Source organism: Phalangium opilio, unplaced genomic scaffold, assembly GCF_054372755.1.
Source record: "Phalangium opilio isolate 3A_F unplaced genomic scaffold, DU_Popi_V2 ptg000056l_1, whole genome shotgun sequence".
NCBI lineage: Eukaryota > Metazoa > Arthropoda > Arachnida > Opiliones > Phalangiidae > Phalangium > Phalangium opilio.
In genome coordinates, this window is record NW_028324175.1 from 5,251,133 (window position 1) to 5,271,560 (window position 20,428).

At 44.2% G+C, this 20,428-nt stretch overlaps 2 protein-coding genes across 2 annotated transcripts in view; both read right to left on the reverse strand.

Annotated features, from left to right (window-relative positions):
• The window catches only part of LOC149668154 (DNA (cytosine-5)-methyltransferase 1-like), a 33,418-nt gene that overhangs the window by 7,755 nt on the left and 5,235 nt on the right, over nucleotides 1–20,428 (reverse strand). The window contains exons 6-9 of the mRNA XM_089841242.1: nucleotides 20,366–20,401; nucleotides 20,197–20,289; nucleotides 19,178–19,299; nucleotides 19,006–19,111 (exon numbers count right to left, since the gene is read on the reverse strand). Coding sequence (XP_089697368.1) covers nucleotides 19,006–19,111; nucleotides 19,178–19,299; nucleotides 20,197–20,289; nucleotides 20,366–20,401 — 357 coding nt within the window. The remainder of the gene's footprint in view (nucleotides 1–19,005; nucleotides 19,112–19,177; nucleotides 19,300–20,196; nucleotides 20,290–20,365; nucleotides 20,402–20,428) is intronic.
• On the reverse strand, nucleotides 1,211–4,831 carry LOC149668155 (uncharacterized). Its single transcript, XM_089841019.1, has 2 exons — nucleotides 2,378–4,831; nucleotides 1,211–1,550 (listed from the first exon to the last, which is right to left on the reverse strand). The coding sequence occupies exons 1-2, from the start codon at nucleotides 2,490–2,492 to the stop codon at nucleotides 1,360–1,362; spliced, it is 306 nt and encodes a 101-aa protein (XP_089697145.1). The 5' UTR covers nucleotides 2,493–4,831; the 3' UTR covers nucleotides 1,211–1,359.

Sequence of the window (20,428 nt, forward strand, 5' to 3'; positions counted from 1 at the left end):
AAATGAGATCTTGTACTGGTCATGCTAAGAAAGGTCTTTGACGTATTCATCTAATTGAGCTCGTGATGTACCTGTTCGCGAAAAGGCCTATTTGCAGCGGTGTATACTTCGTCTAACATGAAGCACACTCAAAAAGCTCTTGGTGTAGCGTTCTAAGTCAGGTCCGAATTCCGAACAGCTGGAGATGTCTAATAGATGCCGTCTAAATGGCGTCTAATATAGAGTACACCCAAAAAGGTCTTAATGAAGCGTTCTAAGTCAGGTCCGAATACCGACCAGCTGAAGATGTCTAATAGATGCCGTCTAAATGACGTCTAATATAGAGTACCCCCAAAGAGGTCTTAATGAAGCGTTCTAAGTCAGGTCCGAATACCGACCAGCTGAAGATGTCTAATAGATGCCGTCTAAATGACGTCTAATATAGAGTACCCCCAAACAGGTCTTCATGAAGCGTTCTAAGTCAGGTCCGAATACCGACCAGCTAGAGATGTCTGATAGATGCCGTCTAAATGACGTCTGATATAGAGTACCCCCAAACAGGTCTTAATGAAGCGTTCTAAGTCAGGTCCGAATACCGACCAGCTAGAGATGTCTGATAGATGCCGTCTAAATGACGTCTAATATAGAGTACCCCCAAAGAGGTCTTAATGAAGCGTTCTAAGTCAGGTCCGAATACCGACCAGCTAGAGATGTCTGATAGATGCCGTCTAAATGACGTCTAATATAGAGTACCCCCAAAGAGGTCTTAATGAAGCGTTCTAAGTCAGGTCCGAATACCGACCAGCTAGAGATGTCTGATAGATGCCGTCTAAATGACGTCTAATATAGAGTACCCCCAAAGAGGTCTTAATGAAGCGTTCTAAGTCAGGTCCGAATACCGACCAGCTAGAGATGTCTGATAGATGCCGTCTAAATGACGTCTAATATAGAGTACACCCAAAACGTTCTTAATGTAGCGTACTAAGGTCAGGACCTGACCACATAGGCTGTCTAAATTACATCGAATATAGAGTACGCATTTACCATTGCCCGCAAATTGTACGAATCTCAGGATATATCACATCCAGACATTAGAATACCCTAAAAGCTCTAAACACGTGACGGGCTAACGGACTTAACGAGTTCAAATTTTAGGGTCACCGAGAAATATTTAAATTTCAAGGCCATCGTCGACACTATGTGCCCTTAACTGTTATTAAACACAGAATACGTTTACATTCCCTTTTTTATTTATTTTTTGTTTTACACTTAGTTTTGTCTACACTTGGATATTAATGTCGTTTTTTTCGTCGTTTTCCTCATCATTTTCGTCGTTTTCCTGATCATTTCCGTCTTTTTTGGGTGTATCTTCTTTTTCGATCAACTGCTCTTGTTCCTGGGCATCCTGGGTTCCATCGTCCTCGTCGTCGCTTTTTGCCGTTTTTCGGTTTTCTTTTCGCCTTTTCGAAGACTGTGTCGAATATTCGCGCACTTCTTATTGATAATGCGATTTATGTCACTTCTTGTAATCGTCCTCCCCTTTTTCCATCCGAATTGCCTTGTTACTAGAACTGGAATAATGTAAGTCCAATTAAATTTTGAAGAATGATTCACTTCACTGGTTTGGACAATTGCGCAACATGTTAAGATAGGTCATATCCCACTAGTTACTGAGAGGTAGTCCTGAAATGACGTAGACGAAAGGTCATAACTCTTAGAGAGAGACCTTGTAACACTTAGCAGAATCGAAAATGAGATGGAACTCGTTAACTAAAGTAATGCGTCGGACTACCTGTCAGTAATTATTAACCAGTTCAAACTATTGCAAGTGGCAGACGTCTCTAATCTTACATATATTTCAGTACGTTGTCATTATCGAATGTGACCAACATCAGTAACACTAAAGGGAATGGTTTTAGAAGGCAGGGTTCATTTTAGAAAAATGTTCATAAACATAGGTTTAACATTGAAGGCTCCTAACTCTGGTACTATTAAAGATACGAGCATGTCCTTGAAGTATGTTATAGTCATCTTTGTCACCGTTTCTAACGATACTAAGTACTTGGGGTTACAGGGGTTAATTAAGCATATAATGATCCTTAACTTTCGGGATACTTAATATATGGGGGCAAACCTGGAAATACCAGCGGAGAAATTCAAGGGAAACATTCTGGAAATATGAGATATTGGTTTTCTAAAGATTGTATGAACCTGTAAAGTGGTCTTGTTGAATTCCCCAACGTTTGCCCGATGATCTCTAGTCTTTTACAACCGTGATACTTTAGTTTTATCATTAACTTCTAAGCATCGTTCAAATTGAAATGCCCAAAAACAACAAACAAAAGGACAACGGTGGGTAGATTTTAAAATTATGGTTATTAAAATAGTGAGCCCTTACGATGAATCACGTCAAGGTGTTCTTTAGGCAAGCCCTTCCTTTCCGTGGTGCCCAATGCCGTCATTTGGGCAAGTTCATCTTCCGTATGCAGCATTCTTAACAACTCATGGATCATGCAGCTTTCACTTTCCAGATGAGTTTCTAAATTTTTTTTGGCGACGTCTGACACGAATACATTGTTCGTTAGAACCACATTGCACGGCTTTCAGTTAGCTAGAACCCTTCCAACTTTTGACCCAGCGGGGCTTCGAAAATCGGCACGGTCGCTTGGTTTTCAGTTCGCTAGAACTCTTTTCGATGGAAGTCGGCCTTTAAGGGCCGTAGAATGAGGGGGTCGAACTAGCGACAGAAACGGATCGAAGGAATAAGTAAAAGAGGCAAAAAGATGGGGTGAACATAGAGGAATGACGAGGGAACGGATTTTGTGGACAAGCACCGCTCTCTTATATGGTATTTTTAGAAAACGAAAGCGCTATAGAGATGCTATCAGATGTGACGTCACCGCCTATGCCAAACATAATGGGTCTGTCTTTGGTCAATGCCTACGTAATCAATAATAATTACGTAGGCATTGCTTTGGTAGTTGGCAGTCATGTTTGGTACAGTTTTTTCTCTGTGAACGAGTAGTATGAGCATGAGTGACGTCACATTAGTCTTTTTGAAATAACTCTTTTCTCTGATCGAAATTGACAAAGCTCGTAATTAAAGGGACTGTAAAAGAAGGCATCGGCGTATGGGGAGAAATTATTAGAGATACGTCACAGGCACCTCGTGACACCGATATTCAGACTCCACGTGGAGTGGGACTTAGTCCTGGTTTTTCTCGAGAATTCCCCGATTAAACGAAGCATGTTTCTTTGAACCACGTATGTCCTTAATCACGTGATTATGACGAATTTCAAATAATTTTCACCCACCTTCCGATGCCTTCATTTCAGTCCCTTTAAATTTAATAATAAATCAGGCAATTGAGGGTGAAAACCAAACGTTCGGGATAGTACAGTTTTCTTATTGGGCACATGCCAAAGTTGATACCTTCATCTATTGTTCTGTTTATAAAATTTAACTGTGCCACTTGGTTCAAATCATATTCTTACCTTTAATAAAACCAAAATTTTGGTAAGAGACTTTTAAAAACTTGAGACACCTCTGTTATATTTCCTCTATGCGGATCGAGACAACCCTATAGGCAGGCGCCCACGCCTACACAGTCTAAAGGCTCGTTTACATGTGCGCGAGAAATGGAAAAAGTCGAAGCGTAAAGCTGAGATATGAGGCGTATTGGGGTTTGCGTTCCCTAGGCGTACCGTTTACAAACAAGCGGGAACTTTTTAAGTCGCGCTTGTTGCTCATAGATGAAGCAGGTGTCCCGAATAAGCTCCGATCTGCCGTGGTAGATTTTTCAGCTCATGTTTGCTTGTCGCAAAGAGTCACGTGATTTTCCAAGCCAATAATAGCCAAAGACCGAATATCGTTTGATATTTTTGCGTTTGTTTATCTCGCGAAATAGGCCTAGGCACCACTATTAAGAATGTCTTTAAAAGAAAGAAAAGAACAACATAAAATTTTTGAAACGCGTGCAATCACATTGCCTCATCATTTAAGCTAGACAATTAAAACAACATTATTCTCAAGCCCAAGTAGAGAAAATATATATAATTATATCAAATAAGGTTAATCCAAAAGGCAAATATAGCCTTCTTTGTTTCTATATCTCCATATAGGATGTACCCACCAACGACGTTCCATTCTATTTTTGTTATAGATTTCGAATGTTTTTCAAAAGCAATAGTTTCTTTTTAACCAGAAGCAAACTAACGACAGTCGACGCCATTTTAGTTGTTTACTTCCGACTGAAAGGCAACTCTGCAATCTAGGCTCATGCTACCGCCCAGCTCGTATGTAAACGAAGGAGCGGGTGGAGCAGCGGGAACAAACGCTTTTGGCAGACGCGATTTTTTAGGTGCGAGAAAAAGATTCGACTTTCAACTTCTACTCTCCGCTTTAAGCTTAATTCTCGCGCACATGTAAACGAGCCTGTACCTTATTAATTTAAAAATTTTACCATTGTGAAAATATTGATTATCGTCCGAAAGGATTGGGAAGTTTGGCGAACTTCCTGTAAAACCTAGCTACACGCCCCCTCTTTTGTGAACTTAATTGGGTGCTTGTTTAAGGGTATAGACAGGGTGTTCCCAAAGCCCTAGGGAGCTATATATTATTTTCTTATGATTCCACCTTCAGATCTCGTATCAGCATAGAATAGCAGCGTGTTGAGGCGCGAGATTGACATTAACTATTACATTTACAATGGCTGCGTTCAGTAACCGGCATCAAAAACATCGATGACTAGAAGATGACATCGATGTCTTAAGCCTGGTTCACACCTGGCGAACGGAGAAGCGAATAGCCCGTCATGAACTGTTCGCTCGTCCGTTGGCCTATTCGGACATAGTTTTGGCCATTCGCTCACCCCTTTCGCCCGGAACGAATAGGTCAGCTTTGCCCGTATAAAATGTGGGTGGTAGGAGGCCTTTTTATTCGCTGCTCAGCCCTCTTATCTATTATCGCGCAAAAATCTATTTTCAAGCGACCAAAGAAGATTTTATTTTCTTTCGTTCATCCAAACATACTTGGCCTTATCTTTAAGCAAGAACAAGACGTTTACCTGGTAGAATGCTTTCTCTTAAAATTGCGCCGTTCTTCCGAATATAAGGACCCACCATTTGCAATAAACTCCCAAATGTTGTCGGAGTTATTCGCAACTATTGGCTGGTGGATTAAGTTCACCTTCTAGCTACAAAAATCCTACGCCAATGCGATGCGAGCATCTTCTTCTTTCTATCATTCTAACATCCATTGGCAATTATGAAAAAAAGGCAAACCAGCCCAGTTTCCTGATTTTCCCGCCAATATAGCACCCCTTACAGCTATGACACCGCTTAAATTTTGGAGAGTTCGCAACTTAATTCGCCTAGTGTGACAGCTCTTTGCTCCTTCATTCGCTTGGATCCAGAATTAATTTACTATAAGCATGAATCTATATAACTATGAATATACAGCTGCGTTACGCTGTCTAACCTCTCGATAAGGTTTGGGCGGGGCTTAGCGAAAGGAGACATCAGTCACGTGTTTGCTAGTGTTAGGAGCGGGAGAAGGAAGGGGGAGTCCGGGGTTTGTTTAAATTCGAAACGTCACTTCCTCTTGTCTCGTGATTGGCTATTAGAGCTACGCACAACGCGTCAAAGCTAGGAGGGTAACAGCCAAACCAAATCGACATGATATAAAGGGCATATGACAGAGCTGTATATTCATAGTTATATAAATTCATGCTATAAATGATAAGAAGAGCCGCAATTGCGTGAACCTTTGGGGGAGTTGCCATTGGGAGGCTAGTCGTTTCTCGTAACCCTAGCCGATCTCCGCGTACTTCTTATTCCTAACGATGATGATGGAGGAGAAGATAATATTGCTATCTGCCAGGTGCGAACAGGTTAGCTCCGTTTTGCCAAATGCGAACGCGGTGACACAGACACGTCCAGTGTAGTACCTCACCGTGACGTCATCGTCACTCGGAGAGGTAATAAGCAGTTCAGATTAACAACCACTAGTAAACGAAATTATCACAACTTTAGATTTTTACATTTGACTTGGAATTATTCAAGGTTACAATTTTTAAAAAATTTAAATTAACATTAACAGATAACCAAATAAGCGTGGTCTCTTATTAAACTTTTTCCAGAAACTAAAACTTTTTAATTTATTCTTTGCAAGCAGAGACGAGTCGGGTCGACTTTCTTTTCGACCCGACCCGGCCCTAGTCCAACTTTAAAATTATAAACTTAGCCCGACCCGACCCGACCCGAAAAAAAAAATTAAAATAAAAACCCGACCCGACCCGGAAAATTTTGAAATTAATTTTGCCCGACCCGACCCTGACCCGTGGCAACCCTGTGTTTCTACTCTACATGAGTCGATTCGAACTATTGTCGAGCCAGCGCTACTTCTACTCCACTCGAGCCGAATCGAGCTGCTGTCGAGCCAGCGCTAATTCTACTCCACTCGAGCCGAATCGAGCTACTGTCGAGCCAGCGCTAATTCTACTCCACTCGAGCCGAATCGAGCTACTGTCGAGCCATCGCTAATTCTACTCCACTCGAGCCGAATCGAGCTATTGTCGAGCCAGCGCTAATTCTACTCCACTCGAGCCGAATCGAGCTGCTGTCGAGCCAGCGCTAATTCTACTCCACTCGAGCCGAATCGAGCTGCTGTCGAGCCAGCGCTAATTCTACTCCACTCGAGCCGAATCGAGCTGCTGTCGAGCCAGCGCTAATTCTACTCCACTCGAGCCGAATCGAGCTACTGTCGAGCCAGCGCTAATTCTACTCCACTCGAGCCGAATCGAGCTACTGTCGAGCCAGCGCTAATTCTACTCCACTCGAGCCGAATCGAGCTACTGTCGAGCCAGCGCTAATTCTACTCCACTCGAGCCGAATCGAGCTACGGTCGAGCCAGCGCTAATTCTACTCCACTCGAGCCGAATCGAGCTACGGTCGAGCCAGCGCTAATTCTACTCCACTCGAGCCGAATCGAGCTACGGTCGAGCCAGCGCTAATTCTACTCCACTCGAGCCGAATCGAGCTACGGTCGAGCCAGCGCTAATTCTACTCCACTCGAGCCGAATCGAGCTACGGTCGAGCCAGCGCTAATTCTACTCCACTCGAGCCGAATCGAGCTACGGTCGAGCCAGCGCTAATTCTACTCCACTCGAGCCGAATCGAGCTACGGTCGAGCCAGCGCTAATTCTACTCCACTCGAGCCGAATCGAGCTACGGTCGAGCCAGCGCTAATTCTACTCCACTCGAGCCGAATCGAGCTATTGTCGAGCCAGCGCTAATTCTACTCCACTCGAGCCGAATCGAGCTACTGTCGAGCCAGCGCTAATTCTACTCCACTCGAGCCGAATCGAGCTACTGTCGAGCCAGCGCTAATTCTACTCCACTCGAGCCGAATCGAGCTACTGTCGAGCCAGCGCTAATTCTACTCCACTCGAGCCGAATCGAGCTATTGTCGAGCCAGCGCTAATTCTACTCCACTCGAGCCGAATCGAGCTACGGTCGAGCCAGCGCTAATTCTACTCCACTCGAGCCGAATCGAGCTACGGTCGAGCCAGCGCTAATTCTACTCCACTCGAGCCGAATCGAGCTACTGTCGAGCCAGCGCTAATTCTACTCCACTCGAGCCGAGTCGAACTACTGTCCAGCCAGCGCTAATTCTACTCCACTCGAGCCGAATCGAGCTACTGTCGAGCCAGCGCAAATTCTACTCCACTCGAGCCGAGTCGAACTATTGTCGAGCCAGCGCTAATTCTACTCCACTCGAGCCGAATCGAGCTACGGTCGAGCCAGCGCTAATTCTACTCCACTCGAGCCGAATCGAGCTACGGTCGAGCCAGCGCTAATTCTACTCCACTCGAGCCGAATCGAGCTACTGTCGAGCCAGCGCTAATTCTACTCCACTCGAGCCGAATCGAGCTACGGTCGAGCCAGCGCTAATTCTACTCCACTCGAGCCGAATCGAGCTACGGTCGAGCCAGCGCTAATTCTACTCCACTCGAGCCGAATCGAGCTACGGTCGAGCCAGCGCTAATTCTACTCCACTCGAGCCGAATCGAGCTACGGTCGAGCCAGCGCTAATTCTACTCCACTCGAGCCGAATCGAGCTACGGTCGAGCCAGCGCTAATTCTACTCCACTCGAGCCGAATCGAGCTACTGTCGAGCCAGCGCTAATTCTACTCCACTCGAGCCGAATCGAGCTACTGTCGAGCCAGCGCTAATTCTACTCCACTCGAGCCGAATCGAGCTGCTGTCGAGCCAGCGCTAATTCTACTCCACTCGAGCCGAATCGAGCTACTGTCGAGCCAGCGCTAATTCTACTCCACTCGAGCCGAATCGAGCTACTGTCGAGCCAGCGCTAATTCTACTCCACTCGAGCCGAATCGAGCTACTGTCGAGCCAGCGCTAATTCTACTCCACTCGAGCCGAATCGAGCTACGGTCGAGCCAGCGCTAATTCTACTCCACTCGAGCCGAATCGAGCTACGGTCGAGCCAGCGCTAATTCTACTCCACTCGAGCCGAATCGAGCTACGGTCGAGCCAGCGCTAATTCTACTCCACTCGAGCCGAATCGAGCTACGGTCGAGCCAGCGCTAATTCTACTCCACTCGAGCCGAATCGAGCTACGGTCGAGCCAGCGCTAATTCTACTCCACTCGAGCCGAATCGAGCTACGGTCGAGCCAGCGCTAATTCTACTCCACTCGAGCCGAATCGAGCTACGGTCGAGCCAGCGCTAATTCTACTCCACTCGAGCCGAATCGAGCTACGGTCGAGCCAGCGCTAATTCTACTCCACTCGAGCCGAATCGAGCTATTGTCGAGCCAGCGCTAATTCTACTCCACTCGAGCCGAATCGAGCTACTGTCGAGCCAGCGCTAATTCTACTCCACTCGAGCCGAATCGAGCTACTGTCGAGCCAGCGCTAATTCTACTCCACTCGAGCCGAATCGAGCTACTGTCGAGCCAGCGCTAATTCTACTCCACTCGAGCCGAATCGAGCTATTGTCGAGCCAGCGCTAATTCTACTCCACTCGAGCCGAATCGAGCTACGGTCGAGCCAGCGCTAATTCTACTCCACTCGAGCCGAATCGAGCTACGGTCGAGCCAGCGCTAATTCTACTCCACTCGAGCCGAATCGAGCTACTGTCGAGCCAGCGCTAATTCTACTCCACTCGAGCCGAGTCGAACTACTGTCCAGCCAGCGCTAATTCTACTCCACTCGAGCCGAATCGAGCTACTGTCGAGCCAGCGCAAATTCTACTCCACTCGAGCCGAGTCGAACTATTGTCGAGCCAGCGCTAATTCTACTCCACTCGAGCCGAATCGAGCTACGGTCGAGCCAGCGCTAATTCTACTCCACTCGAGCCGAATCGAGCTACGGTCGAGCCAGCGCTAATTCTACTCCACTCGAGCCGAATCGAGCTACTGTCGAGCCAGCGCTAATTCTACTCCACTCGAGCCGAATCGAGCTACGGTCGAGCCAGCGCTAATTCTACTCCACTCGAGCCGAATCGAGCTACGGTCGAGCCAGCGCTAATTCTACTCCACTCGAGCCGAATCGAGCTACGGTCGAGCCAGCGCTAATTCTACTCCACTCGAGCCGAATCGAGCTACGGTCGAGCCAGCGCTAATTCTACTCCACTCGAGCCGAATCGAGCTACGGTCGAGCCAGCGCTAATTCTACTCCACTCGAGCCGAATCGAGCTACTGTCGAGCCAGCGCTAATTCTACTCCACTCGAGCCGAATCGAGCTACTGTCGAGCCAGCGCTAATTCTACTCCACTCGAGCCGAATCGAGCTACTGTCGAGCCAGCGCTAATTCTACTCCACTCGAGCCGAATCGAGCTACTGTCGAGCCAGCGCTAATTCTACTCCACTCGAGCCGAATCGAGCTACTGTCGAGCCAGCGCTAATTCTACTCCACTCGAGCCGAATCGAGCTATTGTCGAGCCAGCGCTAATTCTACTCCACTCGAGCCGAATCGAGCTATTGTCGAGCCAGCGCTAATTCTACTCCACTCGAGCCGAATCGAGCTACTGTCGAGCCAGCGCTAATTCTACTCCACTCGAGCCGAATCGAGCTACGGTCCAGCCAGCGCTAATTCTACTCCACTCGAGCCGAATCGAGCTACTGTCCAGCCAGCGCTAATTCTACTCCACTCGAGCCGAATCGAGCTACTGTCGAGCCAGCGCTAATTCTACTCCACTCGAGCCGAGTCTAACTACTGTCGAGCCAGCGCTAATTCTACTCCACTCGAGCCGAATCGAGCTACTGTCGAGCCAGCGCTAATTCTACTTCACTCGAGCCGAATCGAGCTGCTGTCGAGCCAGCGCTAATTCTACTCCACTCGAGCCGAATCGAGCTACTGTCGAGCCAGCGCTAATTCTACTCCACTCGAGCCGAATCGAGCTACTGTCGAGCCAGCGCTAATTCTACTCCACTCGAGCCGAATCGAGCCGAATCGAGCTATTGTCGAGCCAGCGCTAATTCTACTCCACTCGAGCCGAATCGAGCTACGGTCGAGCCAGCGCTAATTCTACTCCACTCGAGCCGAATCGAGCTACGGTCGAGCCAGCGCTAATTCTACTCCACTCGAGCCGAATCGAGCTACTGTCCAGCCAGCGCTAATTCTACTCCACTCGAGCCGAGTCGAACTATTGTCGAGCCAGCGCTAATTCTACTCCACTCGAGCCGAATCGAGCTACTGTCGAGCCAGCGCTAATTCTACTCCACTCGAGCCGAGTCGAACTATTGTCGAGCCAGCGCTAATTCTACTCCACTCGAGCCGAATCGAGCTACTGTCGAGCCAGCGCTAATTCTACTCCACTCGAGCCGAATCGAGCTACTGTCGAGCCAGCGCTAATTCTACTCCACTCGAGCCGAATCGAGCTACTGTCGAGCCAGCGCTAATTCTACTCCACTCGAGCCGAATCGAGCTACTGTCGAGCCAGCGCTAATTCTACTCCACTCGAGCCGAGTCGAACTATTGTCGAGCCAGCGCTAATTCTACTCCACTCGAGCCGAATCGAGCTACTGTCGAGCCAGCGCTAATTCTACTCCACTCGAGCCGAATGCTACGGTCGAGCCAGCGCTAATTCTACTCCACTCGAGCCGAATCGAGCTACTGTCGAGCCAGCGCTAATTCTACTCCACTCGAGCCGAATCGAGCTACGGTCGAGCCAGCGCTAATTCTACTCCACTCGAGCCGAATCGAGCTACTGTCGAGCCAGCGCTAATTCTACTCCACTCGAGCCGAATCGAGCTACTGTCGAGCCAGCGCTAATTCTACTCCACTCGAGCCGAATCGAGCTACTGTCGAGCCAGCGCTAATTCTACTCCACTCGAGCCGAATCGAGCTACTGTCGAGCCAGCGCTAATTCTACTCCACTCGAGCCGAATCGAGCTACTGTCGAGCCAGCGCTAATTCTACTCCACTCGAGCCGAATCGAGCTACTGTCGAGCCAGCGCTAATTCTACTCCACTCGAGCCGAGTCGAACTACTGTCGAGCCAGCGCTAATTCTACTCCACTCGAGCCGAGTCGAACTACTGTCGAGCCAGCGCATTTTCTACTCCACTCGAGCCGAATCGAGCTACTGTCGAGCCAGGCCGACGTAAAATTATTTTCATAGCCAATCAAAATTTGTTTCGGGATGAAGCTTCTGTTGACGACTTGACGTCATAATAGGGCAGTTTTTCATCGCCGCTTTGAGGTTTTTTTTTTAAATCTTCACTGTCGTCAGTCGCCATTGCCACATTTGCGGGTTATGAACTTTTGAGTTTCAATTCTTTAACCGGATTAGATCGCGAGTCGCTATTGTAGTGTTTGTATTTTGAATCTCTCCGACCTTCATTTGGTAGAAGTAAGTGTATTTTTCTCCACCTTCCTTATACCATCCTGGCGTGGGACGACATCCCACTGTGTCAATCTAGAAACCGTGATCAATAAGGCATTAGTGTATTTAACCAGACATGAAAAGCAAAACAATTAAAAAAAGAGGCTATTATTGAATAGAATTTAAAAAAAGAGTTCTATTGGTGCGAGAGTCCCATTTTTAGTTTTGCGCTCTTTAGAGCTGGAAAACTATTGTTCTGTCCCCTTGCGGCTGGGCGCCCCAGTTTTTGGTGTTACCAATTTGTCCGCGCAAAACTGTAATGTGGCCGAGGCCATCTTGTTTAGTTTCTAAAAGTCTTTAGAGTATAGTATTGGTCCATTTGAGCGCCGCATAGTTCTCAAGAATCTCGCGGCGTTTTTTGCGGGAAAAATAAAATCACGTGATCGGCCGCCATTTACGGAGAGAGGGATTTTTTTCGAATACCTAACCAGGCTAGGAAATAAGACAGGTTTACAGGTCAAAAAACAGTTTATTAATAGCTTGGACCACTTTTTTTATTCAAAACGTGAGGGTCACTGGTCCCAATGACTAGTTTATTAATTCCTACTTTTATTAAAAATTGATATGGGGACCTCTTTAATTATTTTCATTTTAACATAAATTTCGACTCCAGGAGTCCAGTCGTGTATACAACCCTAAGCCGAGAGAGATTTTTTTAGAAGAGAGAACGACCACAAGTCCTGGGACCAGTAGAAAAATAAATAGGGGAAGGGTCACTGGTCCCGGGACCAGTTTCATATTTAAGACATCAGGGGTCACTGGTCCGGGGGACTAGTTCAGAAATAAACCTTATTTCCAAGCCTGTACCTAACTAGATCACCTCCGTGAGCGGGTGGGCCGTGGTTTTGGTAACTGATTATCGTCTGCTTTATAATTGAGAGAACTGCAGGGCACAATTATAAAATGGCAGCGTCCTAGCCTTATTCTTTAATTTTTTACTATATTTTGTTCCACGTTTAGAAATTGAGGTTTCCAACTTAATTAAATGGTATTGAATTAAGGCCAATTAAAGTTTCCGTAAACAAAAATTAACCTTTAAGGATGTTCTGTGTCCAAATACGGAATGAATAGCAGCCGACGACAATCAATCCAAAAAATACTAGGGAAATGTGTCTGGCAGCAATGCACCTCCGAAAATGGCGCTAGGTTTCAAATTTTAAAACTAGCTTACTACGCTCAGTTCTCCCATATTGATGGTTTTAAAACTGTTCAAATCTTAAAAAGGGAACGACAAGCCAGTTTTAAATCGAATTAAAGAGACAAGACAAGAATTCGCGACCCTTTGGGTTACTTAAAGCCGGTCCTATCTAGGAAATAAAGGACAGTATTTGGTAGGCCTGATGCCCAACAATTACCCGGTCGGGTACCCGAAAACTTAATTTCTTAATACCCGAAACTATTCAAATATTATAATTTTCGCTCAATACCCTTGACAAGGCTTAGGACAATCGGGTATTGGTTGGCACTCGGGCGTAGGGGTACCGGGTAAGGTGTGCCTTAAACCACCAATGAGGGCGCTAGACGCCCGACTTTCTTTCTTCTTAAAAATGGAACTGAACAAAGCCACGAGTTTAGAGAAGAACAAAGTGATACAGCCAGACAGAAATTCAAGGAAGAATTTTTGCTACCCGAAAACCACCCGAATAATGGTAGTTTTGTTAGGCCTAATTATTCGAGTACCCGTTAGAAATCCGGGTACCCGACCCGATTTAAAGTTTTTCAACTACCCGTACCCGACCCGACATACAAAATCACTACCCGCACAGGCCTAGTACATGTCAATGATTCTGATGCTATTTTATTAGAGGTGTGAGAGTCCTAACTCAAATTGCGAGTAGTGGGGAACTGGACAATTACTAAAACGTTCGAAATGGCGGAAAAATATTTACACAGGGTTCATACAACTTTTGGAAAACAAATTTCCCTGAGATTTCCAGGGTTTTTTCCCATATACTTCCCTGAGTTTTCCAGGTTTTTCCCGTATATGGAGTATTCTATGGAGCAAATGTTAACGAAGGAGGCGAAGGGGGGTAGGGGCAAATAGGACTATATCATACTCAAAGGACATCCCCGTATCACTAATAGAACCAGAGTTATGAGCTTCCGAAGTATAGTGTAATGTTAATCCTATGGAGGGAATGTTCACGAACATTTTGCTCAATTACTCGGCCCCTGTTTGTCGTAGCCCTAAGATTTTAGTATGGTTGGATGGGGGAAAAATTGGACTATAACATACTCAAAGGACATCCCCGTATCTCTAATATAACCAGAGTTACGAGCCTCCAAAGTATAGTGTAATGTTAATCCTATGGAGGGAATGTTCACGAACATTTTGCTTAATTACTCGGCCCCTGTTTGACGCAAATTTCCTTTATTTCCCTGAATTTTATTAAAAATTCTAAACTTCCCTGAGTTTTCCCTGAGGTTTTTGTCAACTATTTATTTCCCTGATTTTTCCAGGTTTTCCAGGTTTGTATGAACCCTGTTACAACTATCAATCCTACGATTCTAGTTCTAGGTTTAGTTAAAGTACGAATGTGGAATAGAACGCGTACTTAGTGTAACAGCGCCTGCACTGACAAGTGACAACGCGCGTGTCAACTAAAGCGTGATCGAGTGGCCTCTGGTCGAGGGGTCGGTCATTCATGAAATCCCGTACGCTACCCGTGAAATCCAACTTAAGAAATCCGAAATCAATGCTGATTTCGAAATCAAATAAAAAATCCGAAATGAAGTGAAGAAATCGCAAAATCAGTAAAGAAATCATAAAATCAGTAAATAAATCACAAAATCTACGAAGAAATCACGAAATCAACATAGAAATCACGAAATCAGAAGCAAAATCAGTGAAGAAATCGTGAAACCCATTACAAAATTCACGAAATCCAAAATCAAAAGAAATCACAAAATCCGACGAAATCACGGGGAAAATCTCAAAATCCGAGGAAATCAAGGGAAATATCGCAAAATCAGTCGAAATCACGGTAAAAATAGCAAAATCCGACGGAATCACAAGAAAAATCTCAAAATTCGATGAAATCCATTGGATTTTATCGAATTCTGAAATCAAACGAAATCCGATGAAATCGAACGAAATCCGATGAAATCGAACGAAATCCGATGAAATCGAACGAAATCCGATGAAATCGAACGAAATCCGATGAAATCGAACGAAATCCGATGAAATCGAACGAAATCCGATGAAATAGAACGAAATCCGATGAAATCCGACGAAATCAAACGAAATCCGACGAAATCAAACGAAATCCGACGAAATCGAACGAAATCCGACGAAATCGAACGAAATCCGATGAAATCGAACGAAATCCGATGAAATCGAACGAAATCCGATGAAATCGAACGAAATCCGATGAAATCGAACGAAATCCGATGAAATCGAACGAAATCCGATGAAATAGAACGAAATCCGATGAAATAGAACGAAATCCGATGAAATAGAACGAAATCCGATGAAATCCGACGAAATCAAACGAAATCCGACGAAATCAAACGAAATCCGACGAAATCGAACGAAATCCGATGAAATCGAACGAAATCCGATGAAATAGAACGAAATCCGATGAAATAGAACGAAATCCGATGAAATAGAACGAAATCCGATGAAATAGAACGAAATCCGATGAAATCCGACGAAATCCGATGAAATCCGACGAAATCAAACGAAATCCGACGAAATCAAACGAAATCCGATGAAATCCGACGAAATCAAACGAAATCCGACGAAATCAAATGAAATCCGACGAAATCAAACGAAATCCGAAGAAATCCAACGAAATCCGAAGAAATCAAATTGGATTTCGAAATCCCGTACACTTTTTCCTAAACGTCCGACCCCTCGCCTCTGGTACTGAAAGACGTCGTGTAGTTTGCTTTAGTTGACCCCTCTCGAAGAAGGAATGGACTAGCCCGACAAAAATTAGACTAGGCCTAGTTTAAAGAAAGAAATAAGACTCGCATAGGGGGAAAAATGGACTCGTCGAGTAGTGTTACTAGCCTTTCCGTGGACTCGCGAGTACCCGCAAATTTCAAAGAGAACAGTTTGCGCAGGCCCCTATTTTATCAATCTAGAATGGTTGAATTAGGAGATGCCACCCCATTTCCCCCTCCCTTTAATTTTAAGGACCAGGGATAGATGCAATTTTTGAAGCAGAAATGGAGAACAGAGTAATCTGGGCGCGCGTCCCGGACCGCCTTCCACGGACGGAGGGGAATGAAAGAAGAGGCGGCTCATAGCGACAGAGCTAAAAACAGGGTTCAAACAACTTTTGGAAAACAAATTTCCCTGAGATTTCCAAGTTTTTCCCCATATCGTAACCACGCTTGCGAGATTACTAAACTCTCCCCACGTGGCCTTTTATAAAAGCCTTGGCTAATACTAAGAGGAACTACTCCGGTTCCTTAGGTTCAATCATACTTTTATCAAAAGCGCATAGATAACCAGAAAGTGAAGAACGAGAAGCCTAAACCGCAACGTGAAAAATGAGTTCCCCCATAGTCGATTCAAGATTTCCGTCCCCCTTACAGAGCGACGGGAAGAGTTGGTCTTATGCCGCGGCGGAGAGTTACTTTCGCGTAGTTTTACACAAGGTACATGCGTAAGTTGGCTAGAAAATATAGTTCACTTATTTCTTGTCGTCTGCTATAGTTTAATTCCAAGGCTTAATATAATCTAGTCATTTAGGTAGTCGGGAATCGGCACATTTGTCAAAATGTCGGATTTGAATTTAGCAAACATTTTAGAAAGCTACGAAAAGGATGACTTTTTCCTGATTGATAAAGACGGAAAACTTAAAGGTGCAATAGAATGCATGAACAAGATGGCACCGGCCATATTACACTTTTGCGCGGCCTCTAGTACTAGACTAGAATTAGTATTACTGTATTCATTATAATATGACCCCAACAAATTTATAAATTTTGGTTTTTTTCCATTGTTTATAAAATAGCATTCCGATTATGAATAAAACCAATCTAGTCAGAATTTGGTTTACAGTTCAATTAAATAAGTGAATCGCGGCCGTTCCCAGGCGACGATTATCTCTTCACGAGATACACTTTACCAAATAACTGTAGCTATTATACCTCCGTGGCTCAGCTTGCTTAGTCAATAATCTGAGGAGAAAAGTGGGGATCCAAAGCGCAAAATATTTTCTTAAATAAAAAATTATGTTGATGTTGCAGAGCCACCTAAGAGTGGTTCTTTGCAAATATCCGACCGTGTACGCGAAAAAAGGGGGAAACGGGGATATAAAAGGCGCCCAGCCTGCCAGCAAGGGTCGGAACAATACTTTCGCTAGCTCTAAAGAGCGCAAAAGTAAAAACAATATCAAAAGTCAACTTAATGAAACTTGAAAATTCCACGACGATTGAACCGAAAGAGCGCTAAAGAACAACCGTTAAGCCTAGTTAAGCAGCCGATTTCTCAATAGTATTCCCCACTATCCCCAGGAGCCGCTACCATCGCGAACTACTTTCCGCTAGTCACGTGACAATAACGATGACCTAATATATCTCTGATTCGATTGGTAGTTGAAAACGAGGCTCACCAACCACCCATTTGTGTCCCCCCCTTGCTTCTCATTTTACACGAATACCGTTGCTAAAGGCTGGAAAGGTTTAATGTTCTTCACTTTCTGATCTATGCGCTTTTGCTTTTATTTAACTAAATAATAATTAAATGCCGACTCGCATTTACTACAAAGTAAAGAACTTAAAGTTTAAACATAATTACTAATTGGGATAAAGTCCAATACTAGGGCAAAGCCCTTCGCTCGAGCGAACTACTACATCTCAGTAGCGTGGATTAACTAACGCTAGGGATAGTTCGTTCCCCCAGAAAGATAACGCATGCGTGTTCCAAACGCCCCCTAGCAGCAGCTACTATCCCTAATAGGAAGTTATAAGAAAATTGGACCAAATATCACGTGTCCTATGACGTCAAAATTGAAATACTGCCTAAATTGGGCAAAAACTACTTATTTTGCCGAGAGATGGCGCTATATCTACATCCGTTTTGGTCCAATAAATTGGGGGAATGAAGAGGGGAATCAAGGAATAATTCGGAACATGTAGTTGGCGACAGTACTACATGGGAAACCCAGTTAGTGAACAATCCCTAGCGTTAGTTAATCCATGTCAGTAGTGAAGAAAGACTGACTTAATAATGATAAGCAGTCGACGCTTATATAGTACGGGAAAGGGCAGAGGTAACACAGGGTGTTAATCCTCTATGTAACCTTACACCCCTGGAGTAGAAACTCAGGAGGTCCCTTAATTACTAAGGAAGGTTACAATATACTTCCCTGAATTTCCCAGGTTTTTCCCGTATATGGAGTATCCCATGGAGCTAATTCTATCGAAGGACGGGGGGGGGCAAATAGGACTATAGCATACTAAAAGGACATCCCCGTTATCTCTAGTAGAACCACAGTTATGAGCCTCCAAATATAGTGTAATGTTAATACTATGGAGGGGATGTTCACGAACATTTTGCTTAATCACTTGGCCCCTGTTTGACGCAAATTTCCCTGAATTTTACTAAAAATTCTAAATTTCCCTGAATTTTACTAAAAATTCTAAATTTCCCTGAGGTTTTAGTCAACTATTTATTTCCCTGAGGTTTTAGTCAACTATTTATTTCCCTGAGGTTTTAGTCAACTATTTATTTCCCTGAGGTTTTCGTCAACTATTTATTTCCCTGAGGTTTTAGTCAACTATTTATTTCCCTGAGGTTTTCGTCAACTATTTATTTCCCTGAGGTTTTAGTCAACTATTTATTTCCCTGAGGTTTTCGTCAACTATTTATTTCCCTGAGGTTTTAGTCAACTATTTATTTCCCTGAGGTTTTTGTCAACTATTTATTTCCCTGATTTTTCCAGGTTTGTATGAACCCTGAAAAAGGAATTACGTATTTTTCGCCGTCCCCGTCAGCAACGTCATCAAAAATTAGTTTAAGCATTTTCGTTACGCGTTGAAGGGAGGGGCTCTTTACTGGGCTATGAATCGGACTGAAGTAAATACTAAACGTTCCCCATTCCCGCTTCTAAAATTACATCTATCCCTGTAAGGACATTCTGTTAAGACCGGCTAAAACTCACATCACATTTTTTGAAAATGTCTAGCGCAATGACATTTTCGCAGTGAGATTCCAAGAAGACCTCGTGGGCATCTCCGGTTTCCCCCAAGATCGTCTCGCAGGCACGACTGAAAACAAACCAAATGTAATAAGAGCATTTGTGGCGGAATTGAACGCTTCTAGGAGAAATTCACCTCAGCCAATGGGCGTGAAACATGATGTTACCATTTTCCTCGTAGAAATAAGCGCATTTTGCGATGAAATACGCGACTTTCGAATCGTCCGGTTCAACCAGGATAAAATCACCGGAATTTATCTGACAAAGAAATTATTTAGTTCAGATGATGGTAAAATAGTAAATAACTAAATCAGGGTTGCCACGGAATTTTCAGAACCAAATTCCCTGACTAATTTTCCAGGTTTTCCCTGACCTTTTCTGAGAATTTCCCTGACCTTTTTCTAAGATTTTCCCTGACCATTTTCTGAGATTTTCCCTGACCATTTTCTGAGATTTTCCCCGACCATTTTCTGAGATTTTCCCCGACCATTTTCTGAGATTTTCCCCGACCATTTTCTGAGATTTTCCCCGACCTTTTTCTGAGATTTTCCCCGACCTTTTTCTGAGATTTTCCCCGACCTTTTTCTGAGATTTTCCCTGACCTTTTTCTGAGATTTTCCCTGACCTTTTTCTGAGATTTTCCCTGACCATTTTCTGAGATTTTCCCCGACCATTTTCTGAGATTTTCCCCGACCATTTTCTGAGATTTTCCCCGACCATTTTCTGAGATTTTCCCCGACCTTTTTCTGAGATTTTCCCCGACCTTTTTCTGAGATTTTCCCTGACCTTTTTAGGCCGAAAAAGTAAGTGTTTACAGCACAGTTTAACTGCTTATAATTAAATAAACTCGATCTACATTAAGTTTTCCAATGTAATTGTTGCACCAAAATGATTAAGAAATATTTCAACTATAAATAACAGTCCAAGAGATTTTTTTAAAGGCATTTACTTTGTAAAAACGATTCTAGACATTTTTAAGGATTGCTCTAGAGTTTTCTGTGTTAAGAGAGGAAGAGGAGAAACTTTCATTATTCTTTCAATAAAGACAAATTTCTAATATTCCCTGACTTTTCCGGCCCATTTTTAAATTCCCCGACTTTCCAGGTTTCCCCTGACCCCATGGCAACCCTGTAAAATTAATGTAATCATACTAACAATTTCTCCTCGTACATTGATCCGCGAATAGTACTTCCTTTTGGATTTCGTCACAAATCTGGGCTTGCCAATGGGCTTAACAGTACCTTTACGCTTAAAATAATTAGGCAATAAAAAAAGTTATAGTTAGACGTCAATAGAATATGAAGATTTACAAATTAGGAATTACCTTTTTCTGCTTGACATTTTTCTTCTTTGTGGGGCTCTAAAAATTTTAAAAATAATGTTGTAT